Source organism: Mus musculus, chromosome 14, assembly GCF_000001635.26.
Source record: "Mus musculus strain C57BL/6J chromosome 14, GRCm38.p6 C57BL/6J".
In the NCBI taxonomy this organism is placed as follows: domain Eukaryota; kingdom Metazoa; phylum Chordata; class Mammalia; order Rodentia; family Muridae; genus Mus; species Mus musculus.
The window spans coordinates 20969644-20987746 of record NC_000080.6 but is presented as its reverse complement, the minus strand read 5'-3'; the positions used below and the strand labels follow the sequence as shown (position 1 = coordinate 20987746).

At 39.4% G+C, this 18103-nt stretch overlaps 1 protein-coding gene and 1 pseudogene across 2 annotated transcripts in view; one reads left to right on the top strand and one right to left on the bottom strand.

Moving 5' to 3' along the window:
• The window catches only part of Vcl (vinculin), a 104294-nt gene that overhangs the window by 45930 nt on the left and 40261 nt on the right, over window positions 1–18103 (bottom strand). For both annotated transcript variants that reach the window (XM_006518922.2, NM_009502.5), the window contains exons 3-6: window positions 5023–5173; window positions 4271–4379; window positions 1998–2120; window positions 629–789 (exon numbers count right to left, since the gene is read on the bottom strand). In XM_006518922.2, coding sequence (XP_006518985.1) covers window positions 629–789; window positions 1998–2120; window positions 4271–4379; window positions 5023–5173 — 544 coding nt within the window. The remainder of the gene's footprint in view (window positions 1–628; window positions 790–1997; window positions 2121–4270; window positions 4380–5022; window positions 5174–18103) is intronic.
• On the top strand, window positions 7029–7136 carry Gm52168 (annotated as a pseudogene).

The window sequence follows — 18103 nt, the reverse complement described above, 5'->3', positions numbered from 1 at the left end:
CTTTACCCTTGCATAGGAATAGTAGACCAGAGCGGCAACCACTCCAAACCACTACCCATAGGCTCTAAAAGGAAGCACATAATGGGCTCCCTTTGCAGTCTGAGTACCTAGAGAAGGCAAAGGAATTGGTAAACTAACTGACAAATACCAAGACCAATATTTTAATTACACTTTCCTTAGGAAAAAACAGTGATCAAGAACACATCTAAAAATTCTAGAGTTTCCTCTGTCCACTCTCTTAATCAAAGGTTGGCTAAGGCTAGGCCTTGCATGAAATACATAATTATAGGCATGTTCGCTGGCTTTCTTAAGTTCCCTGGCAACAATCACCCATGTAAAAAGCAAGGAGCTCACCCAAGGAAGTATGATACCAATTCCCCCACCAGCCCAACCAATGAGAATTAAGCCTGAAGGAAGGCTACACACTTCAGCTTTCTACCAGTATTTATCCTACATGCCTATTCTGTCCACCTTGGAACAAAGGAAATGTATAATGGTGACAGGCAATTGATAAAATAATTATGTCCATAATATCTGTGTATTTCTACAAAATAATAGTCAATAATCAAAGTCTCCCAGGAGATGAGAATTTGACATTTCTCATGATTTCTCCTCCAGTAAGACTTACCTTGCTGGCCCAGGCATCTTCATCCCAGGAAGTGAGTTGTAACACACGAATGATCTCGTTAATTTCAGCACTCATCTTTTCTACAGTAAAATTTCGATTTTTCAAAGCTTCTTCTATTCCTTGGTTTTTTGAGTTTTTGGTTGTAACAAAAATCTTCATAGCTATAAAAATAAACAAGTGATCATAATTTGATCTTTTAAAAATTGATGTGGAGATCAGAGGCAGGAAGGTGGGGGTTATTTCTCTTTGACCATTTGAGTGGGCCTAGGCAGTCTCTGATACATTGAATCTTGTTGCTTAATACTACTCACAGGTGATCTTCTATACTTTCAACATATATTTTGATCTTCTGATGTCTTTAAAAGAATATATAAAACAATCACTGCAAACCTGATGATAAAGTTCCAATATCAGCAGCTTTCATTGTATAGCAAATTGAAAATACAAAGGGAGCACCACACATCATTGGGGAACTAATTTAACACAGAGAGATGATCTACAATCACAAAGTGCTTAATATCCTTCTCAATCAGCAGCATCGTGAGTATAGCATGGCCTCCAGACCCGGCAAACCTAATGGGACAGAATAACAAACACCAATAGAACTGTTGGGTAACCTGCTCCCCTGACACTATGGTAGGCCCCAAAGACATCGGTATGTCTTCCAGGAGTTCTCAGTGGACACCAGTGACTTCTCTATCTTCCTCCTTCCTTTCTTCCTTTCCTTCCATTCCATTTTGTTTTTAGGATTTATTGGGTTTTTTTATATCAGAGAATTGTGGCACACACCTTTAATCTCAGCACTATTCCTGTGAGTTTGAGGCCACCCTGGTCTACATAGTGAATTCCAGGACACCTAGGGCTACATAAGAAACCATGTATCAAAAAACAATCCTTCCCACTCCCCAAAAAAAGAAAAAGGTTTTTAATTAAATTTTTTAATAAAAATATTTTTCTTATTTATGTGTATGTATGTGTGATTGTGCGTCAAATATGTACAGGTGTCCCTAGAGACCAGAAGAGGGTATTGGGGCCTGGAACTGAAGGCACTGAAGCGTGACAATAACATACTTCATAGAAATTTAAATACGGCCATCTTCTAAGAATTAAACTAAGTAACCCACAACCAGACTAATATACACATAATCAGGGAAGTACTGGCACATACGGACACTCCGTAAGCACAAATTTCTTTTGTCAGTTAAAGCAGAAAGAGAGAAAGAACATTCAAGATGGTGACTATAGGGTTAACATTTAACACTCAAATCTTCACCCAGTCTAAAGGACATGTACCAGGGAGGCAAAGGAGAACGGCCTTCTGAGCCAGAACTCATAACTCCCCCTGCCCTATAAATAAAGCAGGAAGTACCTGAAATGAGAACAGGAAGCAGCTCTTTGACAGTGTTCATTGAGTTCACCAACATCACACGGTGTTCCTGGTGAGTCAACTCCTGCTGTCTCTCATCAATCATTTTGGCCATCTTAGTCATTCCTGGGGCACAAAGAAGCAATTATGCAGGGTGAGCAAGGAAACAAACCAGAATCTGGCCTTTTCGGCCTAAATCCATTGAGAATTACTACAAAACTCCTAACCTACTATCTACCTACTTAAAGACAGACATTGCTAACTAACTAGCATTTATGTAATGTTACAGTTTGCAGTGAAGGTAATTTACTAAAAAGCAATCCTAAATGTAATCGTTTTCATATTGTATACATACAGACTTCATATTGCACAAGAATCTCAGGGAAAGCATTCTAAGAACAGTGGGTTGGACTGGGTTAGATGTTTTTGGTTTTGTTTGTATGTTTGTTTGTTTGGCATTCATTTATTTGTGTATTGGGAGAACACATGTGTGGCAAGGTGCATCTCTGGACAGAGGTCAGAGGATAGCTTGAAGGAACTGCTTCTCTCCTTTTACCATGTTGGTTCTGAGAATGGAGCTCGGGCAGACTTGGCAAGAATCTTTACCTAATGAGCCTTTACCTTGGTAATATGTTTCTGAATTTTCAAGTTGATTCAAAATAATATTAAAATTAGAATCAAAATAGAAATATTATAAAAAGTACAGCTTTTTAACCATCTGGTGTTTTGGAATCAATCTGTTAGTACTTTGTTTACTTTGGTCATTATTCAAAAGTGCTCTGTAATTTTTGAATTGCATTCATTTATTGACGGATATGTGTTATGTGAGGACACACACTCGTGTCACAGTGTACGTGTAGAGGTCAGTGGACAACTTAGGGGTCAGTTCTCTTCTACTATGTGGCTCCTGGGATAGACCTCAGGTTGGCAGGCTTGGCTCCAAGTGCTTTTATAATCTCACTGGCTAGCTATATGATTTTTGTTTTCAGCTTTGGTGTTTCAAATCACCCCTAGGATTTCATAAGGTTTTACAGACCATCAAGACCAAGGAGAGGCAGAAAGATGGACTGCTTCTGCTTCACCCTGAGCACCTTTAACTCTGTTAGATTCGCATAAAGGCACCTGAGGAAAGCAGAATACAGGTCTTGGCTAGGGGTGTCCCACTCGCCTACCATGCACTTAGCCTGTGTTCATCTCCAACACTCCCAAACATATCCCAGCCATTCCCCAGCACACCTCTAAGCCATGAAAAAAGGCCATTCCCAGGTGATCCTCAACTCAGAAAAGGAGTAAGTTCAAGGAACAACTACACTGGACCTCAGAAAGACATTGTTAAATAAACACCAACATTTCAATTTAAAAATAATTCACAGGGCTATAAACATCAAGCTAAAACCTATTAAGCCTCTTCATTAACCTTATCCATACTTTATGGACTCTCGAGGATACGTTATATCTATAAGACCAAATGCTGGCATCTGTGTATTTTGAATATTCAATACTCAGATCCCTAAATAATCATTTCAAAATGATTAGCTACAACCACTCCTCTCTCCTTTGAGGCCTGATCAGATCTCTGCAGCCTTGAGCTATGGCATAAGTCCACAATAGTAGGCAGCTAATTAGCAAACTAAGAAGTCATAAAGGGCGACCGGCCAGCTGGCAGACAGTGAAGGAATGCTGTGTACTGCAGAATGGGAGGTCAGGATTAAGGGTGGCCTTCAGCATTACAGTAGTAGAAAAGTATTTCCTTCATCTCCCTCATCAGCATTCACAAATCTGGTTCAATGATTTTGACAGGGCTGAGACTTGCAGGAAGTAGATAACAGACTTCAGAGACAGCAACATATCCTCAGCAGAAACCCATCATCAACTCCACCCCATTTTCTGCAAGGAAAGAGTATTCTTTCCTCTTGAATTAACACAGTAAATTCATAGAACTTTTAATATAAAATTTGGGTTTTGTGGGGCTGGAGAGATGGCTCAGCAGTTAAGAGCACTGACTGCTCTTCCCAAGGTCCTGAGTTCAAATCCTAGCAAACACACGGTGGCTCACAACCATCTATAATGAGATCAGAGGCCCTCTTCTGGTGTGTCTGAAAACAGCTACAGTTTACTTACATATAATAAATAAATGAATCTTTAAAAATATATATATGCATGTGCACATACGCACAACTAAAAAAATGTAATAAAATAAAATAATTTTCAAAAGGAATAGAGGTGATAAGATGGTTATCGTTGTCTATTTAAAAAAAAAAATGGGTTTTGCTCACCTGGCCCAAGATTCTTTGTGTAAGTGACCAAGTCTTCCATAGTTTCCACTACCTCTGCCACTGTAAGATATTCCAAAATTCCTTTGCAAACCCTAATAATTTTACGAACCTGAAAAATATATTTAAGGACTTAGATTAGTGAATAACACATAGAAAATGGCACTAGAGATATAAAGCTTTTTAATATGTTAGCATTCTAAAACAACCATCCAGTATTGGTTTGCATGATCTTGTTTTGTTTTGTTTTGTTTTGTTTGTTTGTTTGAGGATGTTTGTTTGTTTGTTTGTTTGTTTACCCTTTCTTTTTAATTTTGGTTTTTGGAGACAGGGTTTCACTGTGTAGCCTTGGCTGTCCTGGGAACTCACTCTGTAGACCAGGCTGGCCTCAAACTCACAGAGACCCTCCTGCCTCCACCTCCTGAGTACTGGGATTAAAGGTGTGTGCCACTATGTCTGGCTTCCATTATTACCGTTAAAATTGCACTTTAGAGGCTGGAGAGATGACTCCAGGTCAAGAACTCATGATGTTCTTCCAAAGGACCCCCGTTTGGTTCTTGGCACCCACAACAGGTGGCTCACAACTGCCTATAACTCTGGCCTTAGGAATATGATACCTTCTTCTGATTTCCATGGGCACCCATAAACAAGCATATATGAGCACATACACACGTGTGCACATACACACACATACAAATAAATCTAAAACTAGGCTTCTGTCTAAGGGAGGTCTTTATGAGCCTCATATTGCCTACCTCAGCCTCATCGAAGGTAAGCAGTAGGTCAGATGTGCCAGAAAGGATTCCCCTAGAGCCGTCAATGAGGTAATCCCGCGCAGGAACCGAGTATGGGTCTGACTGAAGCATCTGGGCTGCCTGAACAAGCTTGGTGCAAGCATTTTCAACCCTAGGGGGAAGAATATGGGTTAACTCCTTAGTGAAAGCAAATAGAAGACCATGATACGAAAACACAAAAAATGAATACATGTGAATCTATTTATTTTTCTATATGGTAGATAGCCAAGGCCAATTTATAACAGGACTTGGCCTTTGAAATCTCAAAATTTGCTGCTAGTGGCAGTTCATTCACTCTGTGCACTAGGCTTGTGAATAACTTGTTCTTTGTTATTTCTTGGCTCTAAAAAGTAAGAGCACATTTGACACCTTTACTTTACATGGCTGTATCTTTGTAACTCTTTTGCTGGAATTTTTGCTTCTTTACTTCTCCCTATCCCACACCCGATATTTACATAAAAGACTGAAAAACACCTGTAGTACTGTCAGACTTCACATAAGCCCTAAAGTATTATGTAGTGATTTTTATTCTTTTCTTTTGAGACAAGAGTCCTACTATGTGGCCCCAGGTAGTGTAGAAATCATTATGTAGACCAGATTCACCTTGAAGTCAAAGCTCCATCTGTCTCTGCCTTCAAGTGCTAGGCGTTATATAATCAGACAAAACAAAGGAATAGGGGTAAAAGGAGAAAGAATAAAATAAGATGCATATTTTATACTCATCTTGCTCAGTGGATTTGAGTTAAGCAATTCTATAAAACTATGTTGTTAGTTAAAAGATCAATGGCATTAATAACTGAACCAGTAACTAGCAGTTTACTACTAGTTCAGTTTATTATAGACCACTAAGTCAGCCATGAATTTGGTGGGGGAGGGGGAAACTCATTTGACAGAGGAACTCAAAATGCATAAATCAAGTATATTCCTTGACCCTACTTACTAAAATATATTCATTCATTCATTCATTCATTCATTCAATTATTCATTCATAAAAAGAGTGAGTGGGTTATCTCCTCTAATCTCAGTTCAATAGACCCATTGTTTTCATTGAGTAACTTAAAGAGAAAAGAAACAAATTACTTAAAAACATTCTCACTTAAATTAAAAAAAAAAAAAAGGCCCTACTCATAGCATTCTTTTGTGGATCAAATGAAACAATACAAAAATTTCCACAAGTATAAAGAAGCATTACTGAGGGCTGGAGAGATGGCTCATCACTTAAGAACACTGACTGCTCTTCCAGAGGTTATAGTTCAATTCCCAGCAACCACATGGTGGCTCACAACCATCTGTGATGGGATCTGACGCCCCCTTCTGGTGTGTCTGAGGAGAGTGTTGGTGTACTCGCATACATAAACTAAATAAATCTTTAAAAAAAAAAGAAGTGTTACTGCTAACAGGAAGAACTAAACCAATATGAAAATTTCAACATAATAAAAAAAAACTAGGCTATGAAAGATGTAAAAAGTATTGTTATAATTCAAAAAACACACTTTATTAAACTGAGCCATAAACACTGGTACCACAAAGCAGTACCTAATAAGTCTAGTGAGAAACAAAGACCTACTATGCCTGCCTGCCCTACCTTAATCCCTCTACCCCTATCCCCAGCTCTTCTACTCTTACTATGTACTTCAGGCTAGCCTTGAACCCATTGTGTAGCCCTGCCTGGTTTTGAACTTGTGCTCCTCCAGCCTCCATCTTCCATGCAGTGTTAGGATTACAGGCACACACCACCAATAATGTGATGTGGCTGTTGATAAGTCTTAATAACCTCAGGCCTGGACCTGGAGAGGTGGCTCAGCAGTTAAGAGAACTTGTTACTATTGAAAAAGATGGAGATTCAGTTCCCAGAACCCACATCAGGTAGTTCACAACCGGCTATAATTTTCCTCCAAGAAACTACAAACCCTCTTCTGACCTCCAAGAGCACCAGAAACACATACATGCAAGTAAAACATACACACATCGCTTCTCGGCCTTTTGGCTAAGATCAAGTGTAGTAAAACATACACACACATAAAATTAAAATAGATCTAAACAAAATTTTAAAGATACATAAAGAGCCACTTCATTCTTTTATACAGCTATATAATAACTCATGATTTATTAGCCTACTACAATGAACTGCCCCGAAAGCTCATTATGAGTGTGTATCCACTAGCTGCTCAATCAAAGGAGCGAGTGCTGTAATTTTAATATGCAGGTATACAGCCATCCACAAAAGTCATATGAACTCACATTTCCACCACAATGGATGAGAGGGCAGAAACAATATTTACATCATCAACAACAAACAAACATATGTAAAGAATAAAATTAAAAATAAATAAATAAAAACTTTAGAATTTAAGGAGAAAGAAGCAAAAAAAAAAAAAAAAAAAAACTACACTAAGGAAATAACAGTGGAATTACTTAAAACCTGTAACACTTTTGTTTGTTTCGAGGCAGGGGAAGGAGAAAGGGTTTCTCTGTGTAGCCTTGGCTGTCCTCTAACAAATAATGATTCTCCTGCCTCTGTCTCCTGAGTGCTGGTATTAAAGGCATACGCCACCACTGGGGGATTGGGGAGATGATTCAGTAGAGTGCTTGCCATTAAAGCACACTTGAGGACCTGAGTTCAGTCCCCTATAGCCATAAAAGGGCCAGGCACAGTAGTGGATATCTTTAACCCCAGCACTTTGGAAGCAGACATTAGGACCCCTGGATCCCACTGGCCAACCAACCTAACAGAATCAGTAAACTCCAGGCTGAGGAAAAGATCATTTCCAAAAAGAAACAAACAAAAAAACCAAAAACCAACAAAAACCAAAAAACTTGCTGGATATGGTAGTGCACACCTTTAATCCTAGCCCAGTCTACTTGGCGAGTCCCAGACCAGCCAAAGCTATATACTAAGGCCCTGTCTCAAAATTAAGTAATTAATTAACTAGTTAGTTTAGGTCATGAGCTGATGAAATGACTTAATAAGGCCCTTAATACCAAACTAGGACCCACTTGGTGGAAGGAGAAAACCAACTCTCCAAAGCTGTCCTCTGATCTCCACGTTCCCACCCACAAAAAGTAAGTAAGCTGTTTGAAATAAAGTATTTAAAAGAAAACTCAACTAGACTAAAAGGAATAATTTCAAAAGCAGCGTAGGAATAGCCAATTGTTCATTGAAGACCACAAGTCAAAGACTCCTTACATGATCCTTTCTGCTACCTCAGGTGCTATCTATCTCCCACCTTTCTTTACTTGATTGGCCTCCCCTTCCAGTGCTCAGTTTTAAGTCTTTTCCTTTAGGGAACTGTTACTTGTCTCTCAAATCTACAGGTGTCTTGTGTTCCCACAGAACTTCTCAACTTTCTCTCATAACTTTGTAAATTCAGCACAGCAACATAAACATCTCATTCACCTTAACAATTACCTTAACAATTCACCTTAAAAACTCACAGACATAACACTGTACAAATAAAAACTGCTCAGTAAGTCTTTGATGAATACATTTTTACCAAGAAAAGAAACTTAAAATCATCTGAGCCAAGGAAATCATTATATTTATTTGTTTAGCATTTTTTGAGACAGAATTTTCCCATATAGTCCACACTAGTTTTGGACTTGTAGCCTAGGCTGGCCTGGAGCTCATGATTCACTTATTTCCATCTCCCCTGCAAAGGGATTGCAGGCATGTATCACCATGTCTAGCAGAAAATTGTTAAATAGTCCCAAACTTGGTTTTACTTCAAAGGAACTTGATCCTGGATGAAAATATAGAAAATAAACATGCATCACAGAATGCAATTCCTGAGCTAGATCTACTCACAAAAATCCAGTTACTGTATACAATCTTCAAACTTGAAAAAAGAATTTTAAATGCCAGGAATAACTTATGGAGAGAAAACCTGGCAGGATGGGAAAATAAAATGGAAAAGGCTTGCCAAGAATCAAATTGATTCCACACTAATGGTTCTCTTGTGTGATAAAATGATAGGCAGAATAGACACTGTGCCATTTTTTACTACAATAAGATTATCTGGTCAGTACATTAAAATTTAATCGCATTCATAAAAGACAAACAAATCCCACTATGATTAACCAGCAATCAGAAACAGGAGGAGTGAATCATGTCGGTGGCAATGTTACTTTTATTTAAGCATTCTGTCTGCCTGCCTGCCTGCCTCTTAAAGTGATCTTCCACTTTGAAATAGAAACCTAAATTGTAGGGAATGACTTGGAATAAGATCACTTTCCTAAACAATCTCATAACCTGACTATGCCCTAATAATATTCATTTAGAGAACTTAAAGCAATCAACTAGTGCAAGCTGAGGCTTCTCTGCCTTTAAGTCTTCAACCAGTGCTTGTGGGTTAGATCAAACAGACCGATGATAGTTTTGTGGAATTCTTAACACACTCACTCGTGACTAAATCCCTCCTTCGCACAGAATACCGCCCCGTGTAAAATATGATAAAAGAAGGGTCTAAGTTCCTTAGTCCTCAGAGACTTTAATTATCTCTAATCAAGCTGTTTTGAGCTTCACTTTTTTTTCCTAATGCATGCTGGGTATCAGACATTCATGTTATCTATCACTCACGCTACCACTCAGCACAAGTCACAAAGGCCAGTCTCCAGTGTCTCTTTGAGATCCTTTTCAAGTAGCTCTCTCTTGAACGTTCTTCTTCCTGAGCCTCCAGAGGCCTGGGGTTACAGATGTGTGGCACAGGCTTGATGTCCAACTTTATTTTAAAACAACAGAAATTAAGACTCACTCTTGTGTAGCATCTCAACAACAGCTAATATGCATTGCATCCTGGGGTTGCCATTTTGAAAGGTCAAGGATCCTCAGCCATTAGTCATCTAGAAACCTGAGTGAAGGCCACAGGCACAGTAGCAGTTTTTAGAAAGGAGTAGGGAACACAGAGTACAAAAAGAGACATACTATCTAGTTCAAGTAGCAAGTGCACAGCCCCAACCCACCCTATCTTATGCTGCATGATAATGGTAAAAACACATTCCAACCCCCTGTGTTTTTATTGTTCTCATCCGTGAAATCCATAAACTCCCCCTTTCCCTGTACCAATTTCCCAAGTACAACACAATACAAAGCAGCTTTCTCACTCTAAGGTTTATTTTAGTTACGTGTGTATGGGGGTGGGGGGACGGAGTCAAATCCACTGGAACTGGAGCTGCAGGTGGTTGTGAACTGCCTGACATGGTACTGGAAACCAACTAGAGCAATACATACTCCTAACCTCTAACTGCACGTATACACTCAAAATGAAAACTCTGACCACAATAAAGCTAAGGGATAAGGTGGGTTTGGTTTTGTTTTGTTTTGTTTTAGTTCATTTATGAGTATGTATCTACATCTATGGAAGTGAATGCCACACATATACACAACTTGTGGAGACCAGAGCAAGTGTCAAAGCCTTTAGATTCAGACAGCCCCTGACAATGGTGCTGAGAACTGAATGTGGGTCCTCTGGAAGAGTAGTAAGCATATTAAAAATTATCAAAACTGTTTTTTAAAAGCAATAGTAAATGAACCCTTCTCTAAATAGAGTATGTACAAACAAAGCTAAATCACCCCCCTACACACACACACACACACAGAGAGAGAGAGAGAGAGAGAGAGAGAGAGCTGTTCCCTAATTTCCTTTATTTCCGATGAGATCAGCTAACCCTGCAGACAGTTTTGGCTTCCCCCAAGAGATAACACAAGAGGAAGCAGTATTCTGGGAATGGGACTATTATAAACATCCCAGCCATCCAGGCTGTGTGTCCAAGTGTTGATAAACAGCAAACTTGAAATCCTGTGAGTCATACCTTTGAATCCTTAGCATGTCAAGTTCTCTCTCCCACTCCATCTCTCTCCTTCCTCCACCCCTTTTCAAATCTGGCACCAGTGCACAGAAAAGGGATTCTAAACTTTGCAAGGTTCCATGAAAAACTCCATGACCCATAAGTCATGGACTCTACTGTCCTTTTCTCTCTCAAGTCAGGGTTAGCGTAGAGACAGAATGAACATACAAGCAAATGTATTTTATAAGCACCCAGAGTTTTCAAATGTATGCTGATACTATGTAATGTAAAAATTATTTTTAAACATTATTAAACCCTTTTTACCTTCTTGTTCTAATATATTCTTTTAATTGACTAATAGTTAAAGTCTCACTGTTATTATTACTTGAAGGTCCTGTGGAAAAAAGTTGATAGTCACTATTCTACATCATAATGTAATCAATGATGTAGAAGCTTAAATTGCCTAAACACAAAGTAAAATGGGGCAAATACAGTGAGGGAATACTTTCCCTTTAAAAAAATAAAGCAGCTACCATTAACTGTCATGTGGACTTTAAAAAAAGAACAAAGTCTGGAGCTACATGGCTGACATCATAGCATTAACTAAAAAACAGGTACTAAAGAGCACATCACCAACAGAATTTAGAATCTAGGAGAACCACAAACTTTAAAACCAGCTTAACAGTATCATTTAGAAATATATAAAGCTTATACCTAAAACTAAGTAGAAAATTAGCATAGAAAATTTTAACATATTTCAATCATAAACCAACAGTTCCTACACACAAGCAGTAAGAACAGCTATGAGTTGGACCCTGGTACCACAAAAAGAAAAGGTAATAGTAATAAGTAACCATGAGTAATCAAGACTGCTGCAGCCAGTGGACACAGAGAGCTTTAGACATTTTGTCAAACTTTCAACAGTAAATAATCTTTACCTTAGGTAACCATTTTAAAGACCAGGAAAAGAACCTATTTTATGAAAATTAAATAACCTTGATATAAACTTGTTCAAGAACAGAACAAGAAAATTATTCAACAAGGTTCTTCATGAACAAAGAAGCAAAAACCTTTTAATATTTTAGCTACTTAGGGACAGAGATGGCTCAATTGATAGGTGCTTGCCACCAATCTTAGAACCCACTTGGTGGAAAGGGAAGAAATGATTCTTGCAGGGTCTATCTAACTTCTGACCTCCATAAACATACACACACAATGAAATACATATAACAAAAACATTAAATGTCAGATAATTAAATCTGGTATGACGGCTTACAGCTGTAACCCCAGCACTCAGACAACTGTAGCAGGAGGAAGGGGAGAGGGAATCTGAGGTCAGTCAGGACCATACGGTGAGATTCAGTCTTAAAAATGGGGTGGGGCACACCATCCTAACCCAACTCAGCACTGCTGTTTGGTTGGGCAAGAAGATCTTGCTATGCAGCCCACGCAGCCTTTGTAGCTCAGGATGGCCTCAAACTAGCAATCGTCCAGCTTTCAACCCCCTAAGTGTGTCCCAACTCCCTGTTAATGCTTTTTAAAATCATAACCAAATACAATTTATCCACCAAAAAAAAATGCAAGCATGGTTCATTATCAGAAAATGTACATTCATGTAGTGGACTACTGGTTACCATAATACAATAAAGGAAAAAACTGTGTGATTGTCTCAATGGATACTGAAAAAAAACATTAAACAAATACAAGCTATTTGTGTGTGTGTGTGTGTGTGTGTGTGTGTGTGTGTGTGTGTATAATTCAGCTGAAGATAACTGTCTAAAACCTTAAGACCCTGGGTCTGATCTCCAGCACAACAAGTAAGTCTTACCATGAGCAGAAATATAAATAAATATAAATATAAATAAAATCTTACCATGAGCAGAAATATAGACTGGAGGAAAGAAACGACTATCATAATGTTTTTAAAGTAGCTGAGTTTATTTAAGAAAGTAATTTTAAAAAAAAAGAGAGAGAGAGTCTGTGGCAGGAGTGGACCATCAGCAAACCTCCTCCCCTCTAGATAGTTTTACCTCTATTATCATTCATGGATGCCTTGAAGAAACTAGCCTACTATCAGCCAGCATTCTCACAAAGGAGAGGGAGAGTGTGACTTAGCACAGGCCTTGCAGTCAGACAGTCTTGGGTTAGGATCTTCTGCCATCCCTGGGCTCAGTTACTTTCAACAAGTTACTGAGCTTCTGAGCCTCTGCTGCCTCGTGAACAAAATGAAGTGGATTAAATAACAAGCAGTCCACACATGGAATTTAAGAAATAGAGCTGTTTCATGGGTTCCTTGGCTCTACTCTGGGAAGAACAATAAAAATCTGAAACAATTTAAGGAAAAGCAACATATAATCTTTACACTTTAATAATGCATTTATTCATTTGAGATTTGAACTATATTGGAAAAGTCAGGGTAATAAAGGAATAGTGTTTCTATCTGCCTTTCGTCCTGTTTAACTTATTCGTATGTGTGTGCATGTGTGTGTGCGAGAGTGAGTAAGCGCATGTGTAAGTGTATGTTTGTATGGGGGGATGAGAGAGAGAGAGAGAGAGAGTGTGTGTGTGTGTGTGTGTGTGTGTGTGTGTGTGTGTGTATTCATGTGCACATAGTAAAGTCTTAACTCATTGAGTGTCTTCCTCAATCAAATTCAACTAGACTGGCTACCCAGTGGGTAAACCACCAGGACTCTCCAGACTCCACCCTACCCCCTGGCCCCCAATGTTGGGGTTACAGGTACATATCACTGGGTATAGTGATATACCCAACCTTTTCTGCAGGTGCTAGGGATCCAAACTCACACCCTCATGCTTACACAGCAGGTACTTTCTGCAGTGAGTCATCTTCCCAGGCCTGTTTGTCCAGGAAAAACCTGTGGCAGTCAACAGTCTCTATATACCTATGGGATGAGTCACTTAGTCAATAGTATGTGTGATCCCTGAATCTGTAAAAGCTTAGTACTTTCATTCTTTACAGTTGGCACATTTTAAGACAAAGGAGCCAAGGGGATGGCTTAGTGTAGTACAGGACTTGCTGTGCAAGTCTGGCAGCCTGAGTTAATATCCTTGGAACCCACAAGAGCTAGATGAGGTGCAGCTTACATCTATCAGAAGAATCACCAAAGCTCACAAGAACAGCAACAGGACAGAAACAAAAGGTAACCCAGCCTCAATAGCAGAGAAAACCAAGTCCTGGAAGTTATCCTCCGACCTCACAGCCACATTAGGGCAAGCACATGCCTGCACCCTCACATAGACCATAAACCACATACATAGAAACATAACAAATAAACAAGAATTATTAAGACAGTGAAATATATCACAGATTACATCTGTACTTTTCTCCTTTTTGAAACACTTAGGAAAAGAATAAACTGTTATCTTCTAAAAATAGTACACAACTTTAATCCCTCATCTCAGGAGCCAGAGACAGGTGAATTTAAATTTAAAGAAGTCAGCTTGGTCTACATAGTGAAACTGTCTCTCAAAGCAAAACAAGTCATTACTGTCCGAGAGTCACACTTCTTTCTGGAGAACCTGACTATAAAATGAACATACCTTCAGAAACCATGAAATCTGCAATAAGAAAGTAACAGGGTGATCTTGGGTGAGTTGGTTTGTCAAGGATTGGTCTTTTTATCTATATAATGAGTTTATTACTGATGGTGTACACCTGCAATCTTGGGATCAGGATTTTAGGCCAGCTTTGGCTATATATGCAGCTCAAAGTTAACTTAGGCCGCATGAGACTCTGCCTCAAATGTGAGAGCTTATTTTAAATGAGCAGAATCTTTACATTGGCATTCTCAGAATTACATGGTGTCTTAGTCAGGGTTTTATTGCTGCGACAAAAACCATGACCAGTAGTAAGTTTTGGAGGAAAGGATTTATTTGGCTCACAAGTCCACATTGTTTCTCATTACTGAAGGAAATCAGGACAGGAACAGGCAAGAGTTGATGAAGAAGACATGGAGGGGTGCCTCCTTTTTGGCTTGCTCTCATGACTTGCTCAGCCTGCTTTCTTATAGAACCCAGTATCACCAGACCAGGGAGGTACTACCCACAATAGACTAGAACCTCCCCCATCAATTACTAACTAAGAAAATGCCTTACAGCCAGATCTTATGGAGGCACTTTCTCAGTTAATGTCCCTCCTTTTAGGTAACTAGTTTTTGTGTCAAGTTGACATAAGACTAGCCAGCAAACATGGTAATATTATGTATATACATGCTAGTAATGTATATGTGATCTCCCTGGGCCCTCTGAGCTCTTTTCAACCTTGTGATTACTCTGTAGACAATGGAACACAAGTGACACAAGCCTAATGTTTTATTTGCTCATTTCTAATTGAAGGGTACATAAAGTAAACAAGATTTAATCCATCAACCTATTTAGACCTTGTCTGCAAATTAATAAACTGAGTCTGCTTATTACTGAGAAGATTCAAGTTATTTTTAATTAGATATTTTCTTTATACACATTTCAAATGCTATCCTGAAAGTTCCCTATACCCTCCCCCCCGCCCTGCTCCCCTACCCACCCACTCACACTTCTTGGCCCTGGCATCCCCCTGTACTGGGGCATATAAAGTTTGCAATACCAAGGAGCCTCTCTTCCCAGTGATGGCTGACAAGGCCATCTTCTGCTATATATGCAGCTAGAGACACGAGCTCTGAGGGTACTGGTTAGTTCATATGGTTGTTCCACCTATATGGCTGCAGACCCCTTCAGCTCCTTGGGTGCTTTCTCTAGCTTCTCCATTGGGAACCCTGTGTTCCATCTTATAGATGACTGTGAGCATCCACTTCTGTATTTGCCAGGCACTTGCATAGCCTCATACAAGACAGCTATAACAGGGTCCCTTCAGCAAAATCTTGCTGGCATATGCAATAGTGTCTGGGTTTGGTGGCTGATTATTGGATAGATCCCTGGGTGGGGTCAAGTTATTTTTAAGGAAGTAAATCCAAAATGGCAGTATGCAGCCATGTTTGGTACAGCAAGTCCAAAGGGGAGCTATTTAAAATCAAGAGTGCTTGCTCTGTGTCAAAAATGCAGTCAGGCAGCATTATCTCATGAAATTTGGCCATTCAGTTGAAGAGACAAAAGTCTTCTTAAAATAGCAATGGAAAGGATCACAAAAATCTCAAGTTAAAAACCAGACAAAACAACAACAATGAAAGAATAAAACAAACCACCCTAAAACATCAGAAGCATACATTAGCCCCAGGCAAACAAATGGCATTGAATGATATGATTTTTCAAAAAATTCTAAAAATCAAAAATCCTATGCACTTTAACCAACCAGTGGGTTTAAAAATACAAATCCCAAGACAATTGTTTGCGTGCTTAAGATCAAAAGAAAACAAAAGCTATTTATAAGTACTAATAATATAAAACAAAACACTATTTACCTTAGGCCAAAAAAGACCTAAATTAGATCTAGTTATGTTTTAATACCTTTAAAATGTATTTGTTATACATAAATATAAACTGTGTTAAAATTGTACAGGTATGTGCCAAAATGATGCTGAACTAAGAGTGTTCAATAAGGATGAGGGCAAGGTGCTTCCCGGGGAAACACAGCGAATGGATGGCGCACCGAGCTCTCTTTCACACAGCACTCTCAGAACATTGTTTTATTCTGCAGGCCTAGAGAGCCCAATATGCTTCAGAAACAATCCAAGCTGGCAAATCAACCAGAGCTTTGACAGTTCCCAGCAAGCTGTTGAGAGCAGCAGCGAGGCAGAAGGTAACACGTTCCAGTCCCTGTGCAAGAGCATTTGCCAGCCTGCAGCAGAACGTGCGCACTCTGCTCCTTACAGGGACTTCATGCACAGGACCGCAAGTGATTGCCTGAGAACACTGCCGGGCACTGAGCAGCCTTAGATGGGGCCAAGAAATAAGAATGAGGCAGGTGAACCTCTGTGTGAGGTCTATATAAGTAGTTCAGGATAGCCAGGGCTACACAGTGAAACTCTGTCTCAAAAAAAAAAAAAAAATCTGTTTAAAGAATAAGATTCTACTATATACTACAAAGGTAATTTTTTGCCAAGAAAAATTCAAACAATTCATCAGAAACATGTCTCACCTGCAAGGAATCAATGTGGATCAAAGGAATCAAAGTCCATACTGACAGAAAATGAAGCTAGCCAGTTGGACACACAACTTATTCTTCATTTTAGCACTGCCACCTACTATCCACTGTGAATCTGGTTATGAACCTTGCTAAAAAACCACGTTCGTGCTGTCATCCTGTGGCTCTAAAACTACAAAGCTTCTTTCCTGCCAGCTGGAAATTCCCCAGCCAGGCTTTCAAGGACTTTCATCCCTGGGCCCAGCCTACTGCACGAGGCTCAGTTCCTGCCACCTCTGCCATCACCAGCCCTTTCCTCGTACACCTCCATGACTTACATCCACGTCTTACTGCATCCACACTAGCTTGCCTTCTCTGTTCTCCCAAGTCACACACTGAACATGACACCACCTCCTTCTACTAGTCACGCCTACTCTGACAGTTCTATTAAAGTCCATTGTATCCTGAATTTTGAAAGTTCTCAGAATATCTCCACCTTTTGTTTCTCTTTGATACATAGAAAAAGAAACCTGTAATCCATCTAGCTCAGGGAGCTCAGGCAGAAGGATCTTGAATTTGATGCCAGATGAGCTAAGTGTGAGACTTTTTCTTTTTTTCTTTGAAAAAGAAAAACAAAAGACAGTTCATATATATGACACGCCCCAGCATGCCCCCATGTGTGTGACTAGAACTACGTGCAATTCCCAGACATAAGAGCTGTAACTCCACTCATTCCTTTTCCAATAAGAACAACAACAACAACAAAAAACATAGTAAAAAGCAAAGCAGTCTACTACACTTCAGTGAAAGTGTAAGAAAACAACAGAAAGCAGAGATGAGGGACGTGTGATTGAATAGTCTTCATTTTCTTTTCTTTCCAACAACACCTACTCCGACCTCTTGGCCAGTTTCAATGGACTTATTTTAATTTTTTCTCTTAATCTTATATATGTGGGTGTTTGGTCGGCATGTCTGTGTAGTATATGCATACGCTGCCTGGTGCCTGTGGGAGCCAGAAGAGGTTCTAACGCCCTGCAGTGGAGGTATAGGTGGCTGTGTGCTACAGCGTGAGTACTGGGAACCAAATCCAGTTCCTTTAGAAGAGCAGCCATCCTCTAACCTGCTAAGCCATCTTGTCATCCTTCAATTTCTTTAAAGTATCAGTAAATATTGTAGTTTATTACT